General features: G+C 39.5%; 1 protein-coding gene across 3 annotated transcripts in view; it reads right to left on the bottom strand.

Moving 5' to 3' along the window:
- Positions 1-270: 270 nt before the first annotated feature.
- Sytalpha (Synaptotagmin alpha) overlaps positions 271-26,025 on the bottom strand; it is a 148,224-nt gene continuing 122,469 nt past the window's right edge. For all 3 annotated transcript variants that reach the window (XM_065233226.1, XM_065233227.1, XM_065233228.1), the window contains 5 exons: positions 14,458-14,639; positions 14,032-14,363; positions 13,849-13,969; positions 1,246-1,436; positions 271-1,187 (listed from right to left, as the gene is read on the bottom strand). In XM_065233226.1, the coding sequence (XP_065089298.1) occupies positions 717-1,187; positions 1,246-1,436; positions 13,849-13,969; positions 14,032-14,363; positions 14,458-14,639 (1,297 nt within the window). In that variant the 3' untranslated portion in view covers positions 271-716. The remainder of the gene's footprint in view (positions 1,188-1,245; positions 1,437-13,848; positions 13,970-14,031; positions 14,364-14,457; positions 14,640-26,025) is intronic.

Below are 26,025 nucleotides of genomic sequence, written 5' to 3'. Positions count from 1 at the left end.
TTTACTTCCCTTCCGAAGGAAGACGTGACCAGAGATTTATTTTGTTCTATCTAGTGATGAGGGATTCTCAAACAAAGCTTAACAATTTTCCAATCATACCCATCTTTATGGTATATATTTGCGTTTTATTAACACTAAATAAATATTCAGAGTTATCATACTGATTTGTATATGTATTTTTGATATTCTGCTTCTGCTTCCTGTTCCACAGAAGCAGCTACTTTTGTCTTTTATATAGATTATAACCCTAGAACTCTACAAACCCTTCCCTTTGTCTGTCCTTTTCCATCTTTGGTGTGAGTGTATTTTATCGTGGTTTTAGACATGTAAGATATATTTTAAAATGTGTCATAACAGGTCAGAAACGCAACTAGAGGTAAAAGGATACGTATTTAGAATACTAAACAAGCCTACAGTATACGATCATGATGGTGTATAAGTTTAGAATGTCTAGGCTACAGTAAATCGTTACTAAGTGTGTACATAACATAATTCATGGCGGGGCTTCTCTCAATGCTTGTAAGAATCGCCACATCTATATATATATATATATATATATACTTATAGCAACGCTTAAAACATTCAACAATGCGATAAATTTCTGACGGTTGCCCTCTGGTTAACAATCAGCAATAGATTAAGGTACATTGGACGTTTGCTTAAAAATGTATCTGCTCTACTGAGTAAAAATACAAGTCACCACCGAGGGAAACCCTTCATTTGCTTGCCGCTACTGGTTTTGCAGCCTTCCAATCTGAGAGTGCTATCCATTGAGCAGTGGCCGACCGATTGCGGAATAGTTCGTCAAAGAACGCTCGATCTTCAGGCCTAACATCCGGTCCACTTCCGATGGTAGCCCGGCCGAGTACTTCGTTCTTTCCCAGCAGACTGTCGTGCAGGACCTGCAGTTCGATGGAGCAATTCTTCAGCGAGTCTCTGGCTATGTCAAACGAAAGTGCCTCATTGTAAACCGGAGCAACCGTATTCCGCGCTACGGTCGTTTTGCGTTTTTTGAGTCGCTTCCCGTCCAAGTTGTGAAGCGATACCTTAACGTAGGGGTCCGAGGAGCTTCGGGTTTCATCAATGATTCGAAGGTTCCTAGCTTTGATTATAACTACGGTCAATTTCTCGACCGAGGGAAGATATGACAGGGAAACCATAACGTCACCGAGGTCTTGTTTTATATCCTGCAACGGTAAGAGATAATGAATAAGTTGGCGAGGAAAGGAAAGAAGGCACTCTTACAGTTTCAGTGCAGGGTCCAAGGGGTTGCCAGACGTCCAACCGATCGGAGAGGTCAACGTGCGCCAGCGCAAGTTGTGCTCCACCGATGACCACGTGGCGGGAATAGGCGTCAAAGTCGAACAGAAGCACCTCGAGTGTGCGACGGCCTATGGTGGCCGGTCGGACTTCGAATACGAAATCTTCGTCGAACACTGTAACGAATGTTTGAAAAAGTTAACAACTGTAAACATGATTCGAAGGTGAGATCACTGAGGAGAATTCCGAGGATCACACTAACAATTTTTTACAGAAATCTGTAAAATTTTACCGAAATCTCAACAGCTGAACGTTCGGTAAACAGTTTAGAAAATTTCCTATAATTTTCCACAAATATCTGTGAACTTTTCACAGATATCTGTAAATAATTACAGGAAAACTGTAAAATTGTTTACCGGACGTTCAGCTGTTGAGATTTCGGTAAAATTTTATAGAAATCTGTAAAATAATCTTAGTGTGTATTAATAGTAGTTCTGAGTAGAATTCCAAGAAAGGACTGACCCAGAACTTCTGAGAAGAATGCCATGGATCATGCGAGGAGAATTTCAGGAAGTTTTTGAAATGAACTTAAAGAGAATTTTATGAAAAAGTTTATCAGAATTTTGATTTAAATGTCTGCGAGTTTTGAGAAAAATTCCATGGGAATAAAGAGGAAAACTACACGGGACTTTCGTGGGAAATAATATCAGAACTTTGAGGACGATTCAAATGAAATTCCGTAAAAAATCTTAGGATAATTTCAAGGCAATTTTGATCGTACTTCGAGGGAATTGCTTACAAAACTCCAATGGCATCAATTTGTTCATAATTAAAATAATGTAGGGGAAATGGCTCTAATGTTGGCCTATGGATCTAAGATTGGGCCCATTGCAAAAAATCAACTATTTATCAATTTTATCTAGATGAACGCGTCATTGGGACCGTACTAATGGATATTTTTGGTCACTATTGAAAATTTAGTCGATTGCTGAATTTATGTATGGGCCCAAATTAGGAGCATTTAGGCCGACACATAAGCGTCCATTTTCCCTATATAAAATTTATTTTTTTTTTATTTTTTTTTTATTTTTTTTTTTTTTTCTATTATAGTCAATTTAACACTCTTGGGTCATTCGTGACTTGTCCGGGGGTGAGATTTGAACTCGTGACTTTGGCGTGAGAGGTATGGATGTTAACCACTACGCCGGGTTCGCCCCCTATATAAAAAAGAAATCAATGCTTACTACAATCATAGAGGTAACTCTAAGACTAGAAGGACCCGAAATAATGTGCTCAACTTTTTGGCTCAGCTCTGGTACTCTCTTCGGTCCCAAGCTAATCGATTCACTCCTCGAAACATAGGAAAAACCAATAACCCCTCATTTTATCTGTCAAACTTTCATAGCGAATCAAAACAAACATTGCGTACTACTAAAATTTCGACTAGAATGGAATACGTTAATCGTTTGCTTGTGACCAATAGGCTAGTCAAGTAGTGAGCCAATTTAAAATCGTTAGTTTCGTATTGATTGTTGCTACAATGGTGCAGGGCTTAACAGAATAAAATATTTTCAACAGACATACTGTTTAACCAACCGGTGCATCGCGGTGGAAACTAACGATTTAAAATTGGCTCATTACTTGACTAGACTTGACTTGACTTGACTCATTAGTTGAACACGTTTCTCCGGGACCTTCTGGTCTTAGAGTTACCTCTATGTCTTAACCGCCGGACCCTGCTAAATTTTAAATTCTTATTGCGTGAAAACAAATGACCCTTGTTTATGCACTGCCGATGCGATCCTTTTTCTTCTTCTTCTTCTTCTACTTCTTCTTCTTCATTCCTGCTATAGACTTCTCTGACGTTTGTGAAATGCACAAGTATTAGTGCAGAACTTAGGGTGAATTATAAGTTTAGTGCAAGAAAACCTTTTAATTTTCCCAGAGTTCTGCACTAATGCTTCTGCAATTCACAAACGTCTGAGAAGTCTATTAATAGGAGAGATTGATTTGTTATTCAATGTTTGTTTTGTTTTGTCTTCCTGTGTTTTTTTTTAACTGGAAGTTATTTTGTGATTAGTTTTTTATTGTTTTCGTATAGTATTTAAGATGAAATTTTACTGTACTTAATTATAAATATCGTTTCGATCTACGGCCAGGCCTTATACTTGACGAAGGTAATAAATGGCTAAGAAAAGTATCATTGACGAGTCTTTTCATGCTGCACCGAGGAAGGAAGTGATTCGCTGAATATTTTGTCAGTTGGCTAGTTTAATCTCGAGTTTGATATCATCAAGAATCCTGAAAATTAAATGCAACGTACACTCATAAAATAAATCACATAGCCGCCCAACAAACAATTCAAAGAGTAGTGGTTACCGTTTCCGCTTTCCAATTAGAAGGTCGTGAGTTCAATCCCAAGCTTAACCCTTTTTTTATTTCTTTTTCTACACCTAATTAATTTAAAGTTAAAGTAAAGTAGTAATCATCACATGACTCACGATAATGAATGCATTGATCTAGTTTAAAATATAACCGAGCATCCTTTCTTTCGACTTGGAGATGTGAAGAGGCAACATTGTTCTCATTCAAAACAACGATGAATGAATTAATCATTCCCACAGGGCCTTCAAGGAGCTAGAGTTGCGATCGGTAGTGCTGATAGGTATTTACTTTCATGCAAGCTTTGATTGATTATTTAATTGCCCATATGATGAATTCTAGGATAGCTCAGATGACAAGGCAAGCGGCTGGTGATCGGAAGGTACATGGTTCGAATCCCATACTCCATACAACGACATGTATAAGTATTTAATAAATTATCTAATTCTGTGTGGTGCGAGCCACGTCAGAAATAACGGATAAACAACACTTAAGAAAAACACCCTTCCCTGTCCCCGTCCCTCTTATTTTTGGATTAATTTTCCCACAGTTGAATAATCGTTCAATAAATGTATAATAATGTCTAATTAAACGTTACTTCACATGAGAATCAAGCGTTATACAGAGCATCACTGTTTTAAGGAAGCAGTGATGTCTAATAAACGCTGAGTAATCAAAAAAATTATCGTATGAACTCTGTTACAACTCATATAAGTCGAATAAAAGCTTCTCGACATACCTTAATACAACACCAAGTAGTTCAATGTGGGGGTTGAATAAATTCTCCAGATTTGTGTGAACAAAGCCTGAACAGAAGCTATTATTAAAAATAGTACAAGTACTATTAAGCATGCAGTTGAATAAAATGGCCAAGAAGTCGTTTCTTCAATAGACGATTGTTTCTTGGGCAGTGGAAAATATCCATGTGGATTTAACATAACTTTCATGTGATCACTTAATTTGAAATTGTACCACTGCATCACATGAACGTTTTGTGTCCAATGAAATCTATTTGATTTCTCATGTACAATTTCTTATGCTATACGTTAGGCCTTCAGTGTAAGGCCTGGTGACATTCTGGACGGATCATTTACAAATGATAGTGTGATAATTTCGAAAAGTAGTATATTAGCTGCAATGAATATGTTCAGGCCTGATCACAAGCATACATCCAGATAAATTCTCGTGAAATACATAAACCATACCAAATACGCAATTTAAACAACCGGTCCGCACTTGTGTTCATTTCAGTTACCCTGGGGACGTAATTTGTGATTAGCTTTGGTCCCTTTCAAATTGTATCATTATTTATGTACGGCCTTGAATTTGAAATGACGTTTCACATTCATCTAGTGATAGCCGATTTTCATTCGAATAATCGATTAATCGATTAACGAACCGAAAAGTAAAATATTTGTAACTAATCGGTTATATAATGCTGATATAAGCATTCACTTCTCCAGAGGATTATCACCCATCGTTTCAAGCATATGCTACACTCTCATTGGTGGAAAAATGACAGCACAGCGAACAAAAAATAATCGATAAGTTGTTAATCGAGTAATTAAAAAATGGGACATCTCTGATTTTGGTGGAATTGTTTTGATAAAAAAAAGTGCGCAAAATTTCATCTCTACCGAGGGGGCAGCAAAACCACAAAATTACCTTGCATACGGGGGGTATTCATTGGATGAAAGGGACCGTGAAAGAAGACTCTAAAATAGAAAGTTTTTCTTCCGACTGTTTCATCTTAGTATTCTTCTTTGATTTAAAAGTCTCGAACGGTTATCAAAGCGGCATGCAAAAAAAAACTTCTTCCAATTCTCTTAGAACGTATAGAATCACATGCGTTGCTAGATCGCTGCACCTCTCCCCATTTACTGACTGCTCTGTTGACGGCATTCCAAGTGCTCTCCTCTCAACACATTTCATCGACGGCATTCTCCATGTTAAGGACGGACATCTCCCTTCGCACTGCCCGAACCTTGGACTGTCGAAGACCACATTCTCCGGCGTTTCATCGACGTTGCCTTTTCCGAACAGAAGGGTGACGCTGAGTGCCTGAACCGATGCGGGTATTTCTTGAAGCAGCCGTGGCCAGACAGGAACTATATTAGGTGGAAGTTGACTTCTCCGTGTTTTCTGTTCACCCAGGTTGAAAGAATCGGTATTAGTCTATGTGTCCATCTACCGTTCTACTCCTGTTGCCTCTTAGCCAACGACTCCGCTCTCACAACTTTCCGTACTTGTCCGGCTTCTCTCCGCCTGTAGCAGTCACTGTCCTCCGCCGATCATTCCGATAGGGATCATTCCTGCAATAACGCATAATGCATGAGCCGGAACGTACTGCTCAGTTTCCTTTGGTTCTGTTCCGTTTCCAGTGCTGCAACCCAGGCTTGACCTCCATACCTTAGTATCGATGACGACACACTGGCCAGAAGACACCTATTGTTGTTATCGCGTTGACGCCTTCTCACAGGCATATTCGATGTGGCTGTTGAAGTTTAGCCGATCATCGATCGTCACTCCCAGGTATTGCAACTCACGCTTCGAGGCTATGGCGTGCTCCCCGACGGTGATTTCTGCACGCTGCACCGCTTTACATTTCTTCTTCTGCGCATTTTAAGCTTTATTGCTTATCGCATAAGAGCACGCAATAAGCTCTTAACTTAGTGTTCTTGATGTACTTCCACAGTTATTAATCGAGAGCTTTCAATGCCTGTACCATTTTAGCATTGGTATAATTGTTTGCAAAGTACAATCATACTCAATTCCCAAGGAAGTCGAGAAATTTTCCAACCCGAAAAATTCCTAGAACGGACCCAGAATCGAACCCAGTCACCTCCAGCATGGTATTGCTTTGTAGCTGCCCCTTTACCGACTGAGCTAAGGGAGGCACCGCTTTACAGTTACTGATAAATATCACTTCCGTTTTGTGATGGACTATCTGCAGCTTCGCTCCTTGCATCCAGTTACCAATCATCGATCGTCTCGGTCGTTAACATTTCCATCTCTTCCAGCATCTCGCCTGTTAACGTCAAGACGACGTCGTCCGCAAAGCCAACGATCTCAACTCCTTTGGGCAGCTGCAGCGTTAGGACGCTGTTGTACATCCCGTTCCAGAGCGTTGGACCAAGGATGGAGCCTTGTGGAACTCCCGCTGTGATCTTAATCGATCTCTGTCCCATGTCTGTCTCGTAGACCAGAACCAGGTGCTGGAAGTAACTCTTCAGGATCCTGCACAGCTAGTCAGGGACCCTCATTTATACAGCGCTTTGGCGATGGCCTACCAGCTAGCACAATATCGATCTCCTCTCCGCTTCTATTTGCACGCCTTCTCGACTCTCTCGACCACTGTCCAATTTGAATCTACCGTTGATCTCCCTTTCTGGAATCCGAACTGCTTCTCTGACAATCCGTGCTGATTCTTCGTGCATTTCGTCAGCCTGTTTAGGATGATCTTCTCCAAGAGTTTTCAAAGTGTATCCAACAGACATACCCAAGTAACAATTTTGGTTTTATGAGGGTTCTGTAGACCATCATTTAGACCTATAGAATCCTATAAAACCTCTATAAAGCTTGCAATGTTACTTGGGTATAGACCTATACTATACTGGATCCCAGCGGTTTTCCTGATTTCGGCAGCAAAACTAGCTTCTGTATCTTCCACCTATCAGGAAAGTGCATTTCTGCAGCCATGTTGGAGATTCCATCCGGACCGGGACCTCGACGTTATTTCCCTCATGTCATGCTTCAGAAAAAGTCCTTCCACGATGACCTTCAGCTTCTGGACCTCTGATTTTCGCCATCATGACGGTATGCGTCGCCCCAGGGGTTGGCAGCAGCGTCTTGACACAGCTCCTTAAAACAGTTTGACTAGATCTGCTTTATCTCTCGTTTAAGTGCGGCCCTCACCATTCGGAACACTCCTACACGTTCCTCTCTATCTTCTTATGTTCCTGCTCTCTGAACATTTCTTCTGACTCTGAGACAACTAGCGCGGAGGGTGCTAAGCAGAGATGCCAGATTGTTTTCTATGCAATTCCGTAGACTTATACAAATCTACGGATTTCTACGGATTGTTTTTAGCCGAAGGAGATTTTTTTTTTTAGTTCTATGGTGATATTTTACGTTACATGATAAATCGATGAAAATACTTTTGAAAAACTACTAGGGACAGCCCTCTGGGGTTGTACGCAATGGTGACGTCGGACTACGTGGTCTTATTTAATAAATGTTATTTGTTAACTACAGCAGGACTTGTGTTTTGTGTAGGAATAGGAATTTAAGCAGGGTTCTCTCTGTTTATACTCTTTAATATGACTATGATTGCCCTGAAAAGAAGCTTTGATATGAATTTTAGTTGGGACATGTTCAGAAATTTAACTCTTTCGGAAAAGCTTGGTGGCCCTGAAAAGGGCATGAATACCATGATACTGTTGCACCTGTAGTTTTTGGTATACTTTCACTGATTGCTTCCCGGGGATCCTTGTTCAGCCAAAGCAAGATGTGTGCGTGAGGACTTCCACGGTGCTTAAAACTCAATCGTATCAACCAGCTTGTTGAAGTACACACAGAACGTGACTGGATCATCATTGACCAGAGTTGCTCTTTGTAGTGCAGTCAATTCCTGGATAGGATCTGTTAAGTCATTGCCATTGTGTCCTTCTGACAATGTAGGAGATTCAACAAATGGGGCCACTTCATCTCATTTGCACTTAGTGTGAGGAACATCGTAGGCTTTCCCAATTGTCGCATCATGGTGAACAAATTTATCTTCCTTTGTTACCAATACTGTACTAAATTCGGTATTGATTTGAGGAAGGATAGATTTCGCTCAAAAGTGCATTGCAAGCCTTCGGAAACTCTAAGGCGTAGAGCTTTCATTGTCATGTACAACGAATGTTGTGGTTTGCCCACACGCCTGTCTTGACGACGAGTTTCACTGGATACCATCATGAAATATGTCATCCGAATCCCTGGCTTGAATTTCCGTAGATGGTCAACATATGGCAGGAAAAGCTATCTCTTCGCCGTGCTCGTCATATATTAATAACAGATGAACCCTGTTTTGCGCGGGTGTGATCTCCAGGCATTTGTTCTTATTCCAAAGGAGCGTTTCCTGTTGCCCAAGCAGCAATTCTGTCTTACTATGCACGGCAATGGTTTGCAGCTCAATGTGAGGATCCACTGCAGGGATTTCAAGACCATCTATGGCGATCTGATCAATTGTGATCCCGTAGCGGCGGTATAGTGGTGTCCTAATCTAATAAGAAAGCCACGTTTTAACCGTAGTTTCCTAGAACAACATTCGAGCAAAAAGAAAATTATCAAATACCTTTCATATGACACATGTGATTTCGTTCTAATTCCTCAATTTGGTGTCAATTAAACCATTTCTGATCAGAAATGTTATAACTAGGACATCGTTGCTTGCTATTTTCAGAATTCACACAAGCACACATCAGCAGCTCTTATTATGAGAAAAACACAAATACATACATTCGTTACGGCCTTCGGTGACAGTGTCGTATGAGAGGGCCTGTCGTATAACATTGGTGCGATGTGCGGTAAAAGAGGTGAGCACGGCATACATAACAAGGCAGGCTACTACCGACAGTAAACATCTGGTTCGGATGTAAACAAATGACGTCATTGCTATCTTTCAACAGCGCGAACCGTAGCAACGCGAATTGTGTAGTGCGACACGGTGTACACTATAGATTTTATGCCGTGCAGTGCGAGTTTAATTTGTTGAAAATGGTGAAGTGTGCTGTAATTAACTGCAGTAATTACGAAGGGAATAAACTGTGTTCGATACAATTAAAGTATTTTTGGTTTCCGCGTGAGGAAAGTTTGAAAGTTTTGTGGTTGGAAGCCTGCGGTAGAAATTTAAATACGCAACAACATTTGAAAATCTGCTCGGAACATTTCTCCGAGCAAGATTAAAGGCTGAAAGATATTTTGTTGAATACGGAGTGGTCGAAACGAAGGCTGAAACCAGGAGCGGTTCCTGGGTTTGGCCAATGAATTTGAATGACTTTCATCAGATCAAATCAAATATTAAAGCCAGAGAAGGCATCCTCGTGTTGCTCTCTAGAAAGAAAATCGTTAGCTCAGAATGCTTCTCGTTTTAATTTCTAACATCACGCATCATAAACACCAGCCGTACAGTATTTTAACTAAATGAAGAAAACACAAGCCACTATATTATCCACAATAAAAGCAATAAAATAAAGCAAATTGCATTGAAAACACTAACTTCGCTCATAGACTGCTTTCTCTCGCGCTTGTTTACGAGATGGATAGCAATGACGTCATCGCGCAAATGTCATTTTCCGGAATATCTCACCTCCTATAGTGTACACCGTGGAGGTGAGGAGAAAGGAAACTAGTGGACTCTTTCGTTCTCGCGTCTTCTTATGCAGCAACAGACGTGACGTCACGTCTGCTGTTGCATAAGAACACCGTCAGAATGAAAGAGTCCACTAGTTTCCTTTCTTCTCACCTCTTATACCGCACATCGACATTGGTACTGTTACTTGAAAGCTTGTTTTGCAAGTGTCGGAAGCAAAAGCAGTCGATTATCACAGAAAATGTGTCGACTACGGTCGACCGACACGACTTTGATTCGCCTTCACACGGCACCGTCGAAAATTTTTCTCTTCCAGCAAAGATTTACAGTATATTATGGGAACTTTCTCCGGAGTGAAGAGTTTCACGCACAGTCTGACGTTTGCTTACCGGATATTTCATAGGAGATAAAAGCTACAGAGTCGCCGTCAACGCCAATTCTATCAAAAAGCGGATAAGTGAGCAAGAAAACGGTGGTATATTACTTTATGCTTCTTTCCCTTCAGAATCAGATTATACTCTAGATTGTAAAATTCGATTCTGAAGGAAGACGGATACTGAATAAAAAATCCGTAGAAACTGTACCGAATTCCGTAGATTTTGCCTACGGATCCGTATTTCCGTAAAAAATTGTAAAATCCGTAGATCTACGGAGATTTCCGTAGATCTGGCATCTCTGGCTAAGTGCTTCGTTTCACCAGTAAGCTGGACGGCGTCTATTATTTGGCTCCAGTTTTCTCGGCATGGTTGTGTCACATGCTCTTACTAACGTTTCTGTCAGCCCGTTTACGTTTAGATTCGTGGGGTCCCTGTCCATACGGAGTGCCTCAACGAAAAGATCCTTGTCGAAAGTTGATGGTCGATATGGGTATATCCTTCGCACACTCTCCAATTCATGTTTGCCACCAGCGACGGAGTGCAGAAAGTGACGTCGATAATGGATTCCCAGCCATCCCTGCGAAAAGTGCTACTAGTGCCTAACAGCCTAACTTCCAGCTTTGCCAGAGCTTCCAGCAGACTGTGCCCTCTTGCATTGAAACATCTGCTTCCCCACTCCACTGTCCAAGCATTGAAGTCTCCTCTGATGACTACCGGTTTTCGTCCGATCAGCTCTTCGATAAGTCTATCCAGCATCTCGTGTAACTGCTCCATTGTTCATCTAGGGGGTACGTAGCAACTGCATATGAAGATTCCGTTAATTTTGGTAATTTTGCATACTGCCATACGCCTTCCTCATGCGGATTGACATCGGGACTTCTCCCAGATCACAGTGCACTTTCAATGCACTTCTCAGCTTCTCTTCTGTAGAGATTTCGTTTAGACCCCTGCACTCGACCACTGTCTCCTGGGATAGAGCTCTTACGCTCGCCCCATTCGCCAAGAGACTTTTCGACGAGCTCCTTGACGACTGAGATTATGTGTTCCTCAGCTGACCCTCCGCTTCCTATTTTCGATATCTAGACTGGTAAACCTTTGTATCATAAAATTGAGGATGAATGCTTAAAAGCATTTTAATAAACCGGAGCGGTTCATTACTACGGAGTGGCATTACTACGCAAAAATAAGTTAAAAAAAAATAGTTTGGTCTTACCCGATATTCTTGAAATAATTTTGAATAAAACATTGACATTTACAGACTTCATGTTTTTAGTTCGGTTGATTAATCTGTTGATATGCTTTTACAAGCGGGTTCAAATTCACGTTTGGTCCACATCAACACTGATCTAGCAACATTAGTGTGCATCTTTCCAATGTGGTAAAGATCAAGCTCAGTCATGAGACCTGGTAGCCTGATTAAGCTACCACAAGGAGTTGGTTGGAAATGCTATCCAACATGCAGCTTTAGTGTGATAATTTATTAGCTAGAGGCCATTAATGCGACAGTACGAGTCTAACGCACACTTCTTTGCCTAACTCGTACGATGTACGAGAAGATTTGAAGTAGGAAAAATGGATGTAATGTCGGCCTAAATGCCCCTAATTTGGGCCCATACATAAATTCAGCAATCGACTAAATTTTCAATAGCGATCAAAAATATCCATTAGTTTCATCCCAATGACGCGTTCATCTAGAAAAAATTGATAAATAGCAGATTTTTAGCGATGGGCCCAATCTTAAATCCATATGCCAACATTAGAGCCATTTCCCAAATGTCTTCAAATCTACAGGCAAAAAAGTGCGCGTTTGACTTGCTCATATACTGTCTGCAGCTGTGAAATAGTTCTTGCGACGTTTCATCACTACTTAAAGCCCCTCATTGCATTAATGGCCCTTCGCTAATTTTCAGCTTCTATTCAATTTTTATACTGCCGTACTCTAACGAAGCTATCTACCTACCCTCTTCTAAGACCATTCTCTAGCTAATAAATTACCACACTAAAGCTTCATGTTAGATCGCATTTCTAACCAACTCTGAACATCGCAAACTTTGCGTAACGTAAGTAACATAAAAACACTTTGAATGCTACTACAAGGTTTTGCCAAAGCCCAGGGATAAGATCCTATAGAACCAGTTCAATGGTAGTCATTTGAAGTACACAGGAGCACACCTGCCATGTTTAAGGGAAATCCCGGAAAGTGGCCAGTCTCTGACTTGGATCAGAATCCAACATGCGATACCTTAAACCACATAATCTATTAAATAATATCATATCAGGAGGATTCATATGACCACTTTTGATGGAATTGTTATTATTAAATTTCACCATAGGTGGGTTAATTCAGGTATTTTATGATTGAAATTTAATATTGATAAACAAAATTGGCGAAGATCCATTTGCGAACACACTACTATAGCAACGTGTCTCTGGGTAAGGCATCATAGTGGCACAACGTACCACTTTCACACGAGCGGATAAATATATCATTTGCAACAAAATTCTTAAATTGTCATGCTCCAACCAAAGCATGAAGCAGCGCAACATAGTTTCAGTTTTATTGCCATCGATTTCAATCATACTTTGCTGCAGCATCATGATGCCCCGGTTTTATGTATGTATAGCTCTCACGGTTCCCACGTACCTCTATCTCGCAAACATAAAATTGGCTATACATTTCGATTATCGATTGGTTATCTAAAGTTTCCAGTACACCGTAGAAATAGAAAAAAAAAAAAAAAAACAGTTCAGTTAAAGTCATTAAAGTTATTACACAAAGTTTTCGAACAGAACCGATCCTGATCGAAATGGCCGAGTTTTCGCTTATTGTGCAAATTTAAATAGGTAATGAAACCTAATTGATAATTTGCTTTCTTTTGTGTGAACACACTGTAAACGAAACTTTAAACTTTTACTCAGTTGTGAGTCCCTTTTACTCCTTCGATTCGAGAAATGTCTCCATACGAAAGAGTAAACGTGACTCACTCGATGAGTAAGATTCGTTTTCAGTGTAACTGGAGACACGGTTTAGATACACCGCTTTCCTCCACGGCCCTTGAGAGTAGCTCAATATTGAGTCGAAAACGACTCAGAATTGCAAAATGTGGTGTTACTCAGTGAGTGAGCAAAACTTGTTTCGATTTTTCTCGATAATCAGCTCGAATATGAGGAACATCGATATAAATTTACTCAGTCTATGAGTGTACTCGTAAGCTTAGTAAATATCCCATCGTATTCGACTCAATTTGAAGTTATTCTCATCGGCCGTGTAACGCCGCTCTCCGGCTCCGCTTTTCGAGTGCACTGGTGACCCCATTGTGCTGCCTTGATTTGTTCCATTGAGCTTGTGGGATTTTGCCCAGCTTTAGTCAACAGCTTCGGTACTCATACACCCCCATCATCATCGATGCACCGGATGCTCGGGAAAAATGGAAAAAGCACGATGCAACTCTCCATTTATGAGCACCCCCTTACCTGGATTCAGCGTTTTCTTGTGTATCCTAGTTTGCCACATGTTATTGCGATCTGGGAGCAGTCTTATCTTTGCATATGGATCCGCGGTGCCACTGAAGTCACGCGGTTGCAGGTCCTGCGCCTGAATGATTATTTTGATAATTAGTTCATCAAGTAAAACCTAAACAAGGGTTTCATTCTTACCTCAACGAGCTTGACATTCAAAATTCCCGAACTGGGGTCGTAGTTGAGCATTAGGTGAATTTCTCCCCGAGAGTCCTCACCGGGTTCAAGTTTCACGGGAGAGCTGCTGCCGGCGATGCCGGAGGCTGCTGCATCAAGCGTATCCTCGGCAGCGGAAGCATTTGCAGATCCTTGCTGATTGTTTTTCGCCTTCACCGTCGATGTGGTGGGTTTTGCTGGGCTCGTTGTGCTCAGGACAACGTGCTTGTCGGTGCGAGCGATGGGCACCGAACCGACCGCTATAACTGATTTACAGCTGCTCGATGAGTCCGCACTATCGTCCGGGGGTTCCTCTGGCGAAAAAGAAAAGAAAAACAATAGAATGACATGATGGTGTGCTGGTGATAAACGGTGGAAAGCTAATAAAACATCCGTGTAAGTTGTTACCATCTGACGAGTCAATAAGCTGGTCGCACGAGTGGGCGTTTTTGTAAATCCCTTGGGATGCCCAAAAGGGTGGGTCGTCGGTTTTTGCTAGCGGGCTTCCGGTGTTCCGGTTCAGGTATCGTGACGTGCCTGCCACGGCATCAACATTGTATGGAATCGGACAGCTTACCTGCCCTTGATTTCTGAGGGGAAATAAAAAAAAGGAAGTTTGTTGAGAATTAATCATTTTGTTCGAATATTTTCCACAGAGATGGCGCTGTTCCGCTGGTAGGAAGTGATAAAAATCCCCATATAGAAATTGAGAGAAGTGGGAATAATTTGCTTTCGGTGCATATTCAGGTCAAAAAAAGTGAACGACAACATAAAGAAATTAGTCAGGGGCTTTGTCGTTCAGTTTTTTCCCGGAAATTAATGCTAAACAAGCGACAATTAAATAAAAATAATTTTTCCCCATACAATTTTACCTGCTTTACTACCAGTCCCCAGAGAGCTAAAAAAAATTCAAATTTGAGAGAGAAATTCTCTCTCACGAGCTCAATCTCTCAACATGCCATGTATTTTGTTGACACTCGATTTGTGATTTCCCTTTCACAGATTACAAAATAGAGTACCTGACACTACAAAAAATGTCTGGTATCTCTATGTATGCATTTGCTTTATCATTTGAAGTCCCTCCTTTTTTACATATTCTGCGCAAAAGATACTTTATGCCCCGCCCCATACATAAAATTCGGCGGGAAATTCTGTGAGGGGTGAGCTATTTTGTGTGCAGAATGTGTAAAAAAGGAGGGACTTCGAATAATAATCTAAATGCATGTATAGAGGTCCAGACATGTTTTGCACTGCAGTGTCCTCTGTGAACAATTATAAGAAAACAGATTTTGTCTAGTTTCCGATAGATATCACCGCAAACAAGAGCTGTGACATCTGATGGAACATGTATGCAGAAGCTTGACAAAATGATCAATTATCTTAATGTGCGTTATAATGTGTTAGAATTTATTAATTAATCACTCAGGATGGTAAATTTTCGGTGGGCTTATGAACAGAATGGTAGGATGAAGGGGACAATGGTACAAACACACCGGAGTAGAACGTACTTTTTCATGGCATTTTATGTTTTTCTTGGCATTTTTAATCCAATTAATAATTTTGTCAAGCTTCTGCATTCATGTTCCATCAGATGTCACTGCTGTTGTTTGCGGTGACATCTATCGGAAACTACACACAATCTGTTTTCCTATAATTGTTCACAGAGGACACTGCAGTGCAAAACATGTCTGGTACCTCTATATATGCATTTAGATTATTATTCGAAGTCCCTCCTTTTTTACACATTCTGCACTCAAAATAGCTTACCCCTCACAGAATTTCCCGCCGAATTTTATGTATGGGGCGGGGCATAAAGTATCTTTTGCGCAGAATATGTAAAAAAGGAGGGGCTTCAAATGTTAAAGCAAATGCATATATAGAGGTACCAGACATGTTTTGTAGTGTCAGGTACTCTATTTTGTAATCTGTGAAAGGGAAATCACAAATCGAGTGTCAACAAAATACATGGCATGTTGAGAGATTGAGGTCGTGAGAGCAGATTTTCTCTCTCAAATTTGAATTTTTAGGCTCTCTGGGAGCTGGTAGTAAATCAGGTAAAACTGTATGGGGAAAAAACATTTTTATTTAATTGTAGCTTGTTTAAAAATAATTTCCGGGAAAAAACTGAACGACAAAGTCCTTGATTCATTTCTTTAGGTTGTCGTTCACTTTGTTTGACCTGAATATGCACCGAAAGCGAATTATTCCCACTTCTCTGAATTTTTATATGGGGATTTTTATCACTTCCTACCAGCGGAACAGGGCCATCTCTGTGGAAAATTGTCGAACAAAATGATTAATTCTAGAATGTAAATATCATGCAGCATTTTGAGTTCAGATTCTATGCTACACACTTAGAAAAATTAATGTAAATTTATGTGCTCAGAGAGTGACAAATACGAGCGTCAATTTTAAATTAAACGTAATTTTCGTCGAGCAACGAATTTTTCAGTCTCGTAGCACTTAATATTACATGACATGTCTCATCTTTTATGTCAAAGACGGATTCCGTCACGTGTAAAATTAGTAATTTCCAAGTGTGTGTGAATGATAATTTTGTTAACTAATTTAGTTCATTGTACTTCAAGAAGTAATAGATTGTAAAAAGGTAGTCTAATAAGCAACAGTTTACTAAAATAATTCGAACTTCAAGCTGAAAAAGCCAATCAAGTCACAAATTATGTCTTCACGGCGAATGAGAACGACCCGAATTTGAGTTTAGTTCACTCATAATCGCCAAAAGTGCAGAAACTCAGCGATGAGTAAATTTGCTTCATGTTTTCCCTGGTTTTTCCAGGATTTTCCAGGGATCCGGGGACCAACGGCTTTACTTCCCTTCCAAAGGAAGGCGTGATCAGAGATGTTATGCCCGTCCTGTGTTATGAACATCCCGGCAGCGCCGAATGGGATTGAACCCAGGCCTGCTGGGGTGACAAATTATGCTTGAACACTTTATCGTGCAGCAGCAAGAAATTTGGAAAATTTTGATGCAAAAATTGAACAGTAACAGATTATCTTCCACAGAGAAGCAAAAAAAAATCACGATGCGTTATTTTTGAATGTTCAGTATTTCAATAATAATTTAGTGAATGAATATCCATTATAGTTCTGGAGGATTACAAAAGGGATATCCGAATATCCACAACGAACTAATCAATCCATCAGAAGACGTTCGGTGAATCACCAGAATAAGTCTGGAGAACCAAAGAGGAATTCTAGAGAATTCCAAGAGGGATAACCAAGAACCTCAAGTGCGATTCTGTAATAAATCAAATGGAATTATAGAGTGTCATTCCCAAGTGTCATTCTCAAAAAGAAGATTATAAAGAATTCCAATAGAAATTCCATCGAATGCTAACAGGAGATGAAGAACATAACAATAAATTCCGATGATGAGATAACTCTTAATTGAGATTTTGGAGGATCCATAATTTTTTTTTAGAATAGCAATTGAATTTTCGAAATGCTCTAAGGAGGATACTAGCGAATTCCCAAAGTATTTCTGGAGAATTAAAGAGCAAGTTTAGAAAATTATAGAACATTGGAGAAGCTCACTAAGACATGGATTATAAATAATCTCAAGAATGATTCCTCATAATCCTATCATAAATTTAAGATAATCCAATAGAACGTAAACGGGAACGTCGTTATAAGATGATCTCATTGTATGGTTTGGTTATATTAATAAATGATTTTACTTAGCTTGCTCCGTAAGAAAAGCAGGGGAAAGTAGAGTAAACTTGTTTTATTCATTGACAGAAGAATTGTCAGAGATGGACCAGCACGCGACTGAAAGTCTCTTAAATAAAGAAAACAAAATTGAAGAATTGATAATCTTGCTTAGCAAGAAGGAATTATATATTGAAATAACTTTTCCTATTGGGCAGCATGATTTCAGTAATGTACACCCAACAAATTAAGAAAAATATGTATGATGTAGCTGCACTAGTTTTTCATGATTTATGATATAACCGATAATGCCAATATCATTAAAGTGAAAAAACAAATAAATTAATACGCTTGAATGATTGACAATTGAGCCTTAAAACACTACTAAAAATTGACTAAAATGGCAAAATTTGTCCAACGGTCTGAATTTTTTTTTAAAAACTAAAACTAAACTTCAAAAATATTTTTGAATACTACGGCATAACTATCAAAATGTAAAAACACTAAAAATGGCCTCAAAACCTCTAAACTAGCCTATAATTACCGAAATGGCTTTAAAACACTAAAATGGTCAAGACATGGTTTAAAAACGCTGAACTTCACATCACGCAGTATGACGAATCTTACAAAAATCTTAAAAACTACAACTCTCATAATAATGCGTGATAATGTTTGTACCATCGTACAAATAAGGTTCCCGTTTCACCTGTGAATACAATGACTTGGTTTTCTTTGCATGCATGTAACCTATAGCTCATACCGTAGTAGGCTGTGTATAAAAGACAATGATTTACTTAGTTTGACAGTTGCACCATGACGAAGTGGCAGCGTATTCGTGAATTGTCCCACGCGCAAATGTCGCAAAAAGACATTTCAATCGCCGTGGGAGTGTCCCGGTGGACCGTCAAAAGGGTTTTAGACCGAGAAAAGAAAGGACAACTATCCGCGAACGAGGCCACAGGTCGTCCGAGGTCGTCCGGGTTCCGAGGGTTATCGCTGCTATCAAAAGGAAGATTCGGGCGAATCCAGTGCGTTCAATAAGGACAATGGCAAAGGAACACGGGAGATCGTAAAGGAAGATTGTGGAGCGAAGTCGAGGGCTAAGAAAAAAAACTCACATGATTACCAACCGCATCCGGGAGCTACGAGTCGAACGATGCAAGAAAATCTTGAACTTCCTTAAGCGAAAAAATCCGGTATTCCTGTTCACCGAAGAGAGTATGTTTACCGTCGATCCCGTATCAAATTCCAGAACCGGCCGGTATATAAGTTCTCTTTCGGTAAAAGACGTTGCCGACGAGCACAAGAACGTGTATCTGACCAAGCATCCTGCTAGCGTTATGGTGTTTAGATTGGTGGCTTCCGATGGCAACAAAATGGACCCGGTGTTCATTCCAGAAGGCGACAAGGCTAACTACATCGGGATTTTAAGTAAGTATGTTCTTCCGTGGATCAAAGAACAGTACGGTCCGAAGCCAAATGTTGTATTTCAACAAGATGGGGCTCCGTGCCTCACCTCGAACCGCAACCAGAAGTGGTTGCAGGAACATCTTCCGTTCTGGGCGAAGGATATGTGGTCGCCATCCAGCCCCGATCTTTATGCGCTGGATTACTCAATATGGTGCGTCATGAAGGTCAAGGCCTGTTCTTAACGCCACCCGAGTACAGCAAGCCTAAGACAAACATTGACCCGTACCTCTAGAGAAATTGATCCAGACTACATTATTAGAACCTGCCGTGCATTCCGGAAGCGTGTGGAGGCCGTTATTGCAGCAAATGGAAACTCGACAAGCACATCCCCCTTTGAATAAATAAAAAAAACAACTCGAAAAAGAAATTTTTGATTTTTTTTTAATTTTGACATTGCTCAATGGTGCAAACATTATCACGCATACGGTACTGAAAATACATTCCAAAATAGCTTTGATTTTACAGTACACCAAAATGTCTTTAAAACTGCCAAAATTGTCCTGACATCCCTGAAACCAGAAAAACAATCTTAAGAAATACCCAAATAACCCATTCCTACGACCCAATAACCCATTGAATCGAAAAAATATAAAAAAGTATAATTCCACTTAGAGGTTAAAATTACCAAAAAAAAAATCAATGCATTTATCAAGTTGCTTGAAAATTTCCAATAAACCAATGCACAGTGGTTCAGACTGCATGTTTAGGTGGAATGATATGTATTTAAAATTTTTCATGAAAGTCGTCTTCTAGAGAATTTTAAAACTCTTTAAGACGAATGTTTTATAGCAAAATTTATTTTCTGTATCTCTTCTAATAAACCAAATATAGTAAAAAATATGAATAAATTCAAATTGATTTTATACGAGTTTAAAAAATAACATACCTCCATTTTTTTCATATTATTAAGAATAACATACGCCCTTTCAAATGCCGTAAAAAAAACTTTATTTTGTTTGCCCCATCCCCATAACATTTGAAAAGGGCATATTTTTATCTATATTTTGATCGGCGAAAGATATTAACAAGCTTTGTTCAGCAACAATTTGCGCCTTCTAAAGATCTAAAAGTTATTTGAAGACCTCTTTGCTGAGAAATTTGAAATAAGAAAACTAGAGCAAAACAACTGTTTTTTTTTAGAGACACCCTACTCAATTCAAGAAAATAGATCTAAATCGGTCAATTTAATAGAGACAATTTTTTTTTTTCATAAAGTTGCTTAAAATTAGCTCAGCTATAACTTTGCCGAAGAATGTATACCTCAAACAAAAAAGTTAGATTTTTGATTTTAATGATAATAAGAACCACCCTAGCATTCATTGTCATAAAAATGAGGGCCTAGCTATAAGAATCAACTTTGTAAAAAAGACTTTTAGTCTAAAGTTTCATTTTCAGACTCAAAACATATCATTCCACCTAAATCTGCATTCTAGAGCACTGTGCAATGGTTATAGTGCATCAATTTGGATAATCCAAACATAAATTTAAATTTACATAAATCATGCAGGCATTATAAACACATATGTAACACCAAGTTGACTAAATTTCTGCGACCCACCTGAAGGAAACCCATGACTCACCGGTACACAGTGGGGCGAATCCATACAAAACCCGGTCGTAAAGTAATGTTGTGTTTAAAATTGTAAGTAATTTAAGTAACTTGATGCTTCGGAATCAATATTTTGCGTTCAAGAGAAGTTATTTAAAAAATTTATTTTATAGGGTGGCTCTGAAATTTAAATTTAGTTGAAGTTGAAAAGTTGGAAACAATAATGGTATATTTTTCTAGGTCGTTGTCGGTTTGTTTTAATATCCGCACACATTTTTAGTGCTCTAGATCATGAACAAAATCGACACTATAGGGTGGCTCCTAAATATTAGCATTAGCATAGAACAAGTTGCACAATATCGTAGGTGGTACGAATTCAAAACTATTAAGAGCAAGATGGATATCCATTACTTGACAGATAGTAAGTAGAAAATAATTACTATCTCCAAGATAAAGACATATCCCTGTCCAACAGTTAAGGATTGTCCTGGCCACGTCCTTACAACTGGTAGGGATAGGAAAGGTATGTTAGTCCAACATTTACTTACACTATAGGGTGGCTCCTAAATGCCGTAAAAAACGATCTTCATGAAAATTGCCTAAATGCCCCTAATTTGGACCCATACATAAATTCAGCAATGGACTAAATTTTCAATAGCGACCAAAAATATCCATTAGTACCGTTCCAATGACGCGTTCATGTAGATAAAATTGATAAATAGCAGATTTTTAGCGATGAGCTCAATCTTAGATCCAGAGGTAAATATTAGAGCCATTTCACCTAATCTAATCTAATCTAATCTAAAACCAACACAGCCAGTTCTTGAAAGCATCCTGGAAAATGATATATATACCTACTTCATTTTCTTGTCTATTTGATATATGTTTCACACCGAAGATGCGTCACACATATCATAACGGCCTGTGTGATTCAGAAAACATCGGGTCTGTTTCAAACGAAGATTTAAACACGATGCTTCAGAATCCAATAAATGGATGAAACGTGGACATCTCGTATCGTACGTTCCGATTTTGGTAATTATATGATTGGTTGGTCGTTGGAAGCATCAAAGCTAGAAATTTTAAGTGATGCTTCATTTTCTTCTGAAGGTTGGGGCATGAGCACTAACTTTTGTCCTAGCCTTTTATGACTTATGGCTATAGCGTCATCACTCGCTTTCTGAAAAGAGAAGAGGGAAAGGAAAAGGAGAAGGACACAGGGAAAAGGATTATGTGAAATCTATGAACATAAACAATATATTTGATTTGAAATATACAATATAGAAATGCATAACGCGGTGGCCACTACCCGAGTCTTTTCACTATTATCAAGTCATAAACAGTAACAAGGACTAAAATGTGATCCTTTGATTACTGGAAAATCCTGATTCCCTAGTTTGAAGTTGTCACGACTAGGGTTTGCTGGTAGATATTATACCAGCAACGCACCACAAAAAGGTGATCTCCCAACGTTACTGGTTTGAAAAGATAAAAATTTACAAAATGGAACGTACTCCAAGTTTATCCAATTGAACCTGAAGGCTTCCTGACATGTGTTGATGTAGAAGTCCAAATTATAGACGAAGCTTGACGAAGATCAACATGAACTAGTCCGGTTTATGGTAGTTTTGCGGATTGTCTCTCTTCACATCCCGTAGCCCTATTAGTATTTTTATATCCAGAAATTCGAATTAGTTTAGAAGAGAGTAGGCTGTGCGTGTGTTCGAACCTAACGTTTGTTTTTTTCCGTTGAGTTTTTTGTATCTATAATCGGTTGCTGATCTGGCCATAACCAGGCAGGAGACAATTTCTAGTTCCTCAGTGAGTTCAGTAAGACAGAAGAAGCCCTGCCCTACGTCCCTGTTATTTCCCGCTGAGAAACTGTTCCGAAGACAAGTAGAACCTCCATGAGGCGTTCGATCATTCATGCCATCATTAGATCCATCATTCGTTGAGTCGCAGAGTTTAACCTGACTATTGGCCACGAAAACGCTTGCCAAAGTACATCAAAAATCGACTACATACATCCGAACATTTGTTTTTCTCAAATCGAAGGAAGGCATTGCGAGCAACTACCATAAACCGGACTAGTTCATGTTGATCTTCGTCAAGCTTCGTCTACAATTTGGACTTCTACATCAACACATGTCAAGCAGCCTTCATGTTCAATTGGCTAAACTTGGTGAGTTCGTTCCATTTTGTAAATTTTTATCTTTCCAAAGCAGTAACGTTGGGAGTTCACCTTTTTGTGGTTCGTTACTGGTATAAGATCTACCACCAAACCCTAGTCGCGACAACTTCAAACTAGGGAATCAGGATTTTCCAGAAATCAAAGGATTACATTTTATTTATTTTTTTTTTTACTTTTAATTAAAGTCGGTCTCTGTTCCGCAATCTAGTGCCAATCACCGACGGACATCGATTGCCATCCATTGACGGCAATCGAATGTGCAGGAAGGCAGCTTTCACACCTGCGTAGGATATTGCACCCATTCAACACACATACATGGGGCGGGACCAACGGCTTTACTTCCCTTCCGAAGGAAGACGTGACCAGAGATTTTTATGCCTCAGAAAAATCCCACCGACCTCGGCTGGGATTGAACCCAGACCCATTGGGGTGAGAAAGCAGTCACGCTTACTTCTACACCACCAGCGTCGGCACGGGATCACATTTTAGTCCTTGTTACTTTTTTTTTTTTTTTTTGTTTATTAATTTATTTGGTAAGGCTCAACCGAATTAACTTTACAGAGCCGAGGATTCTTGGTCACTATACAATACATCTTAAAAATATAGTCAAAAGGTACAACACAACAAACACTTTATCTTCCGCTATCCAAAAAGCCTCCTCCATCAGAACTGGAGCCGCTTTCAGTAGTTTCATTGTATGGCAAATTGTTGTACGCCAACGAGGGTCAGAGCGCGTCCATTGCAGCAATGGACGCAAAACGTGGTCAGCACTCACACACTCATCACGAAACGGTTGCTTTCCAAAGTCGACGACGCATCGACCGAAAGAACTGCTGATGAAGAACAATGAGGAGGACCACACAATGGTTGCTGCCGAGAAAACAGACGATCGCGTAGCACACATCGAGAGTGGTCTGCTTTTGTTGACAGCCGAGTGAACACTGCTTGTTACTTTTAATGACATGATAATAGTGACAAGACTCGGGTAGTGACCATTCTGCATTTCTTTATTGTATATTTCAAATCAAAAATATTGTTTATGTTCATAGATATCACATAATCCTTTTCCCTTTGTCCTTCTCCTTTTCTTTTCCCTCTTCTCTTTTCAGAAAGCGAGTAATGGCGCTATAGCCATAAGTCATAAAAAGGCTAGGACAAGAGTTAGTGCTCATGCCCCAACCGTCAGAAGAAAATGGAACATCACTTAACCTTTCTAGATTTGATGGTTCCAACGACCAACCAATCATATAATTACCAAAATCGGAACGGACGGTACGAGATGTCCACGTTTCATCCGTTTATTGGATTATGAAGCATGGTGTTTAGATCTTCGATTTAAACAGGCCCGATGTTTTCTGAATCATCTTGCCCCTTAAATTTTGCACAGTAGGCCTGGCCGTTTTGATAAGTGTGACGCATCTTCGATGTGAAACATAGATCAAATAGACAATAAAAATGATGTAGGTTTATGTATCATTTTCCAGGATGCTTTCAAGAACTGGATGTGTTGATGTTGGATTAGATTAGATTAGATTAGATTAGATTAGATCCAGAAATTCGATCCAGTTTAAGTCTCAGAATCTGGCAAGTGTCATGTATCTACTTTAACGTTCTTATTCTAATTTTTTATGGAAAACTATTTAGGAGTAAATAGCTTTCCATTCAGAATTCAGAACAGGAAAAGCATGACAATAGCCAGTGCCGGCCAGCCCCAGCTTCTACGTTACGGGAAAAGCAAGGATATTGTTGGTATACCCTCTACTTAACGATATAGACACCCCCATAAATGCTACGGAGTTGGGTCAAGATTCGCTTAAGCAGGTGATGCGACCTTAGAAATTGTTTTATTTTGGAGGTGCTTGGGAGTAAACCCACGATCTTCTACTCAGTAAGCCAAAGCGGCAGCAACCAAGCTAGCCGAGCTCCTCACCTGACCCTGGGACATAATTTGGTAAAGTTTAAATAGCAACCAAAAATATCGATTAGTAACGTCCCAATAACGCGTTCATCTAGTTAAAATTGATAAATAGCAGATTTTAACGATGGGCCCAATCTTAGATCCATAGGCCAACATAAGAGACATTACCCCTACTAATAGAATTATAATACAAACAAATGAAATAAAAAGGAAGGATCTCACCCGTATGATCTGTAATTAGCCCGCCTCTTCGTGAGTCTTAAGATCACTTGTTCTCACAAATCGAGCTCCATCTCCTTGATCCTGATAATAGCAACATCAGTTTCCCCTTGCTCTGGCCTCGGGAAGAAGTGCATCGGAATAAACGCACCGTCATTGCAGCATTGTCGGTGAACCTCCAGATGTTGGCTCACGATCCCCGTTCCGATCAGCTCTAACTGTTCCACTCTCAGATTCAAACATTCCAATACACAAAAACACATGTTCGCAAGAAACTTCACAATTTGTTAAACACGGGAGCAAAATTCAAACACGTCACTTCTTCAGCGCGACCTACTACGATCAGACCCAACATTAGTGCCATTTCCCCTATGTCTAAAACTTTTTTTCAATTTAAAATAGTGGTTTGGTAATATATTAACTTAGTTGTTTGACGGAAATTAAGTCATTTTATTGTGTAAACCGATAGCTTTTATTATTAAGGATGAAACAAATGATGCCATTGAAATAAACTTTTCATAGGGGAAATGGCTCTAATGTTGGCTTATGGATCTTAGATTGGACCCATCGCTAAAAATCTGCTATTTATCAACTTTATCTACATGAACGCGCCATTGGGACGGTACTAATGGATAATTTTGGTCGCTATTGTAAATTTAGTCGATTGTCGAAGTTATGTATGGGTCCAAATTAGGGGCATTTAGGTCGACAGTACATCCATTTCCCCTATTTATTTATTGGACGATCAAAAATATATAGTTTAACACAAAAATCATCTTCACCACTATGTACAAAATTCAGTTCTTGTTGGATTATCCTGACACTTAGCATTTGAAGCTAAAATCTATCAGTGAATCTAAAAAAATATTATAAAATTAATAATTAATGAAAACATTATTTTAAATTACGACCGGCTTCGCCCCACCAAGATTGAGAAACGTTGGTTTATGCCATAGAAAG

This window comes from Ochlerotatus camptorhynchus, unplaced genomic scaffold, assembly GCF_037179485.1.
Source record: "Ochlerotatus camptorhynchus isolate MF236.1 unplaced genomic scaffold, CSIRO-AGI_Acam_v1.1 ptg000392l, whole genome shotgun sequence".
NCBI classification, from domain to species: domain Eukaryota; kingdom Metazoa; phylum Arthropoda; class Insecta; order Diptera; family Culicidae; genus Ochlerotatus; species Ochlerotatus camptorhynchus.
This window is presented reverse-complemented; position numbering and strand designations above follow the sequence as displayed.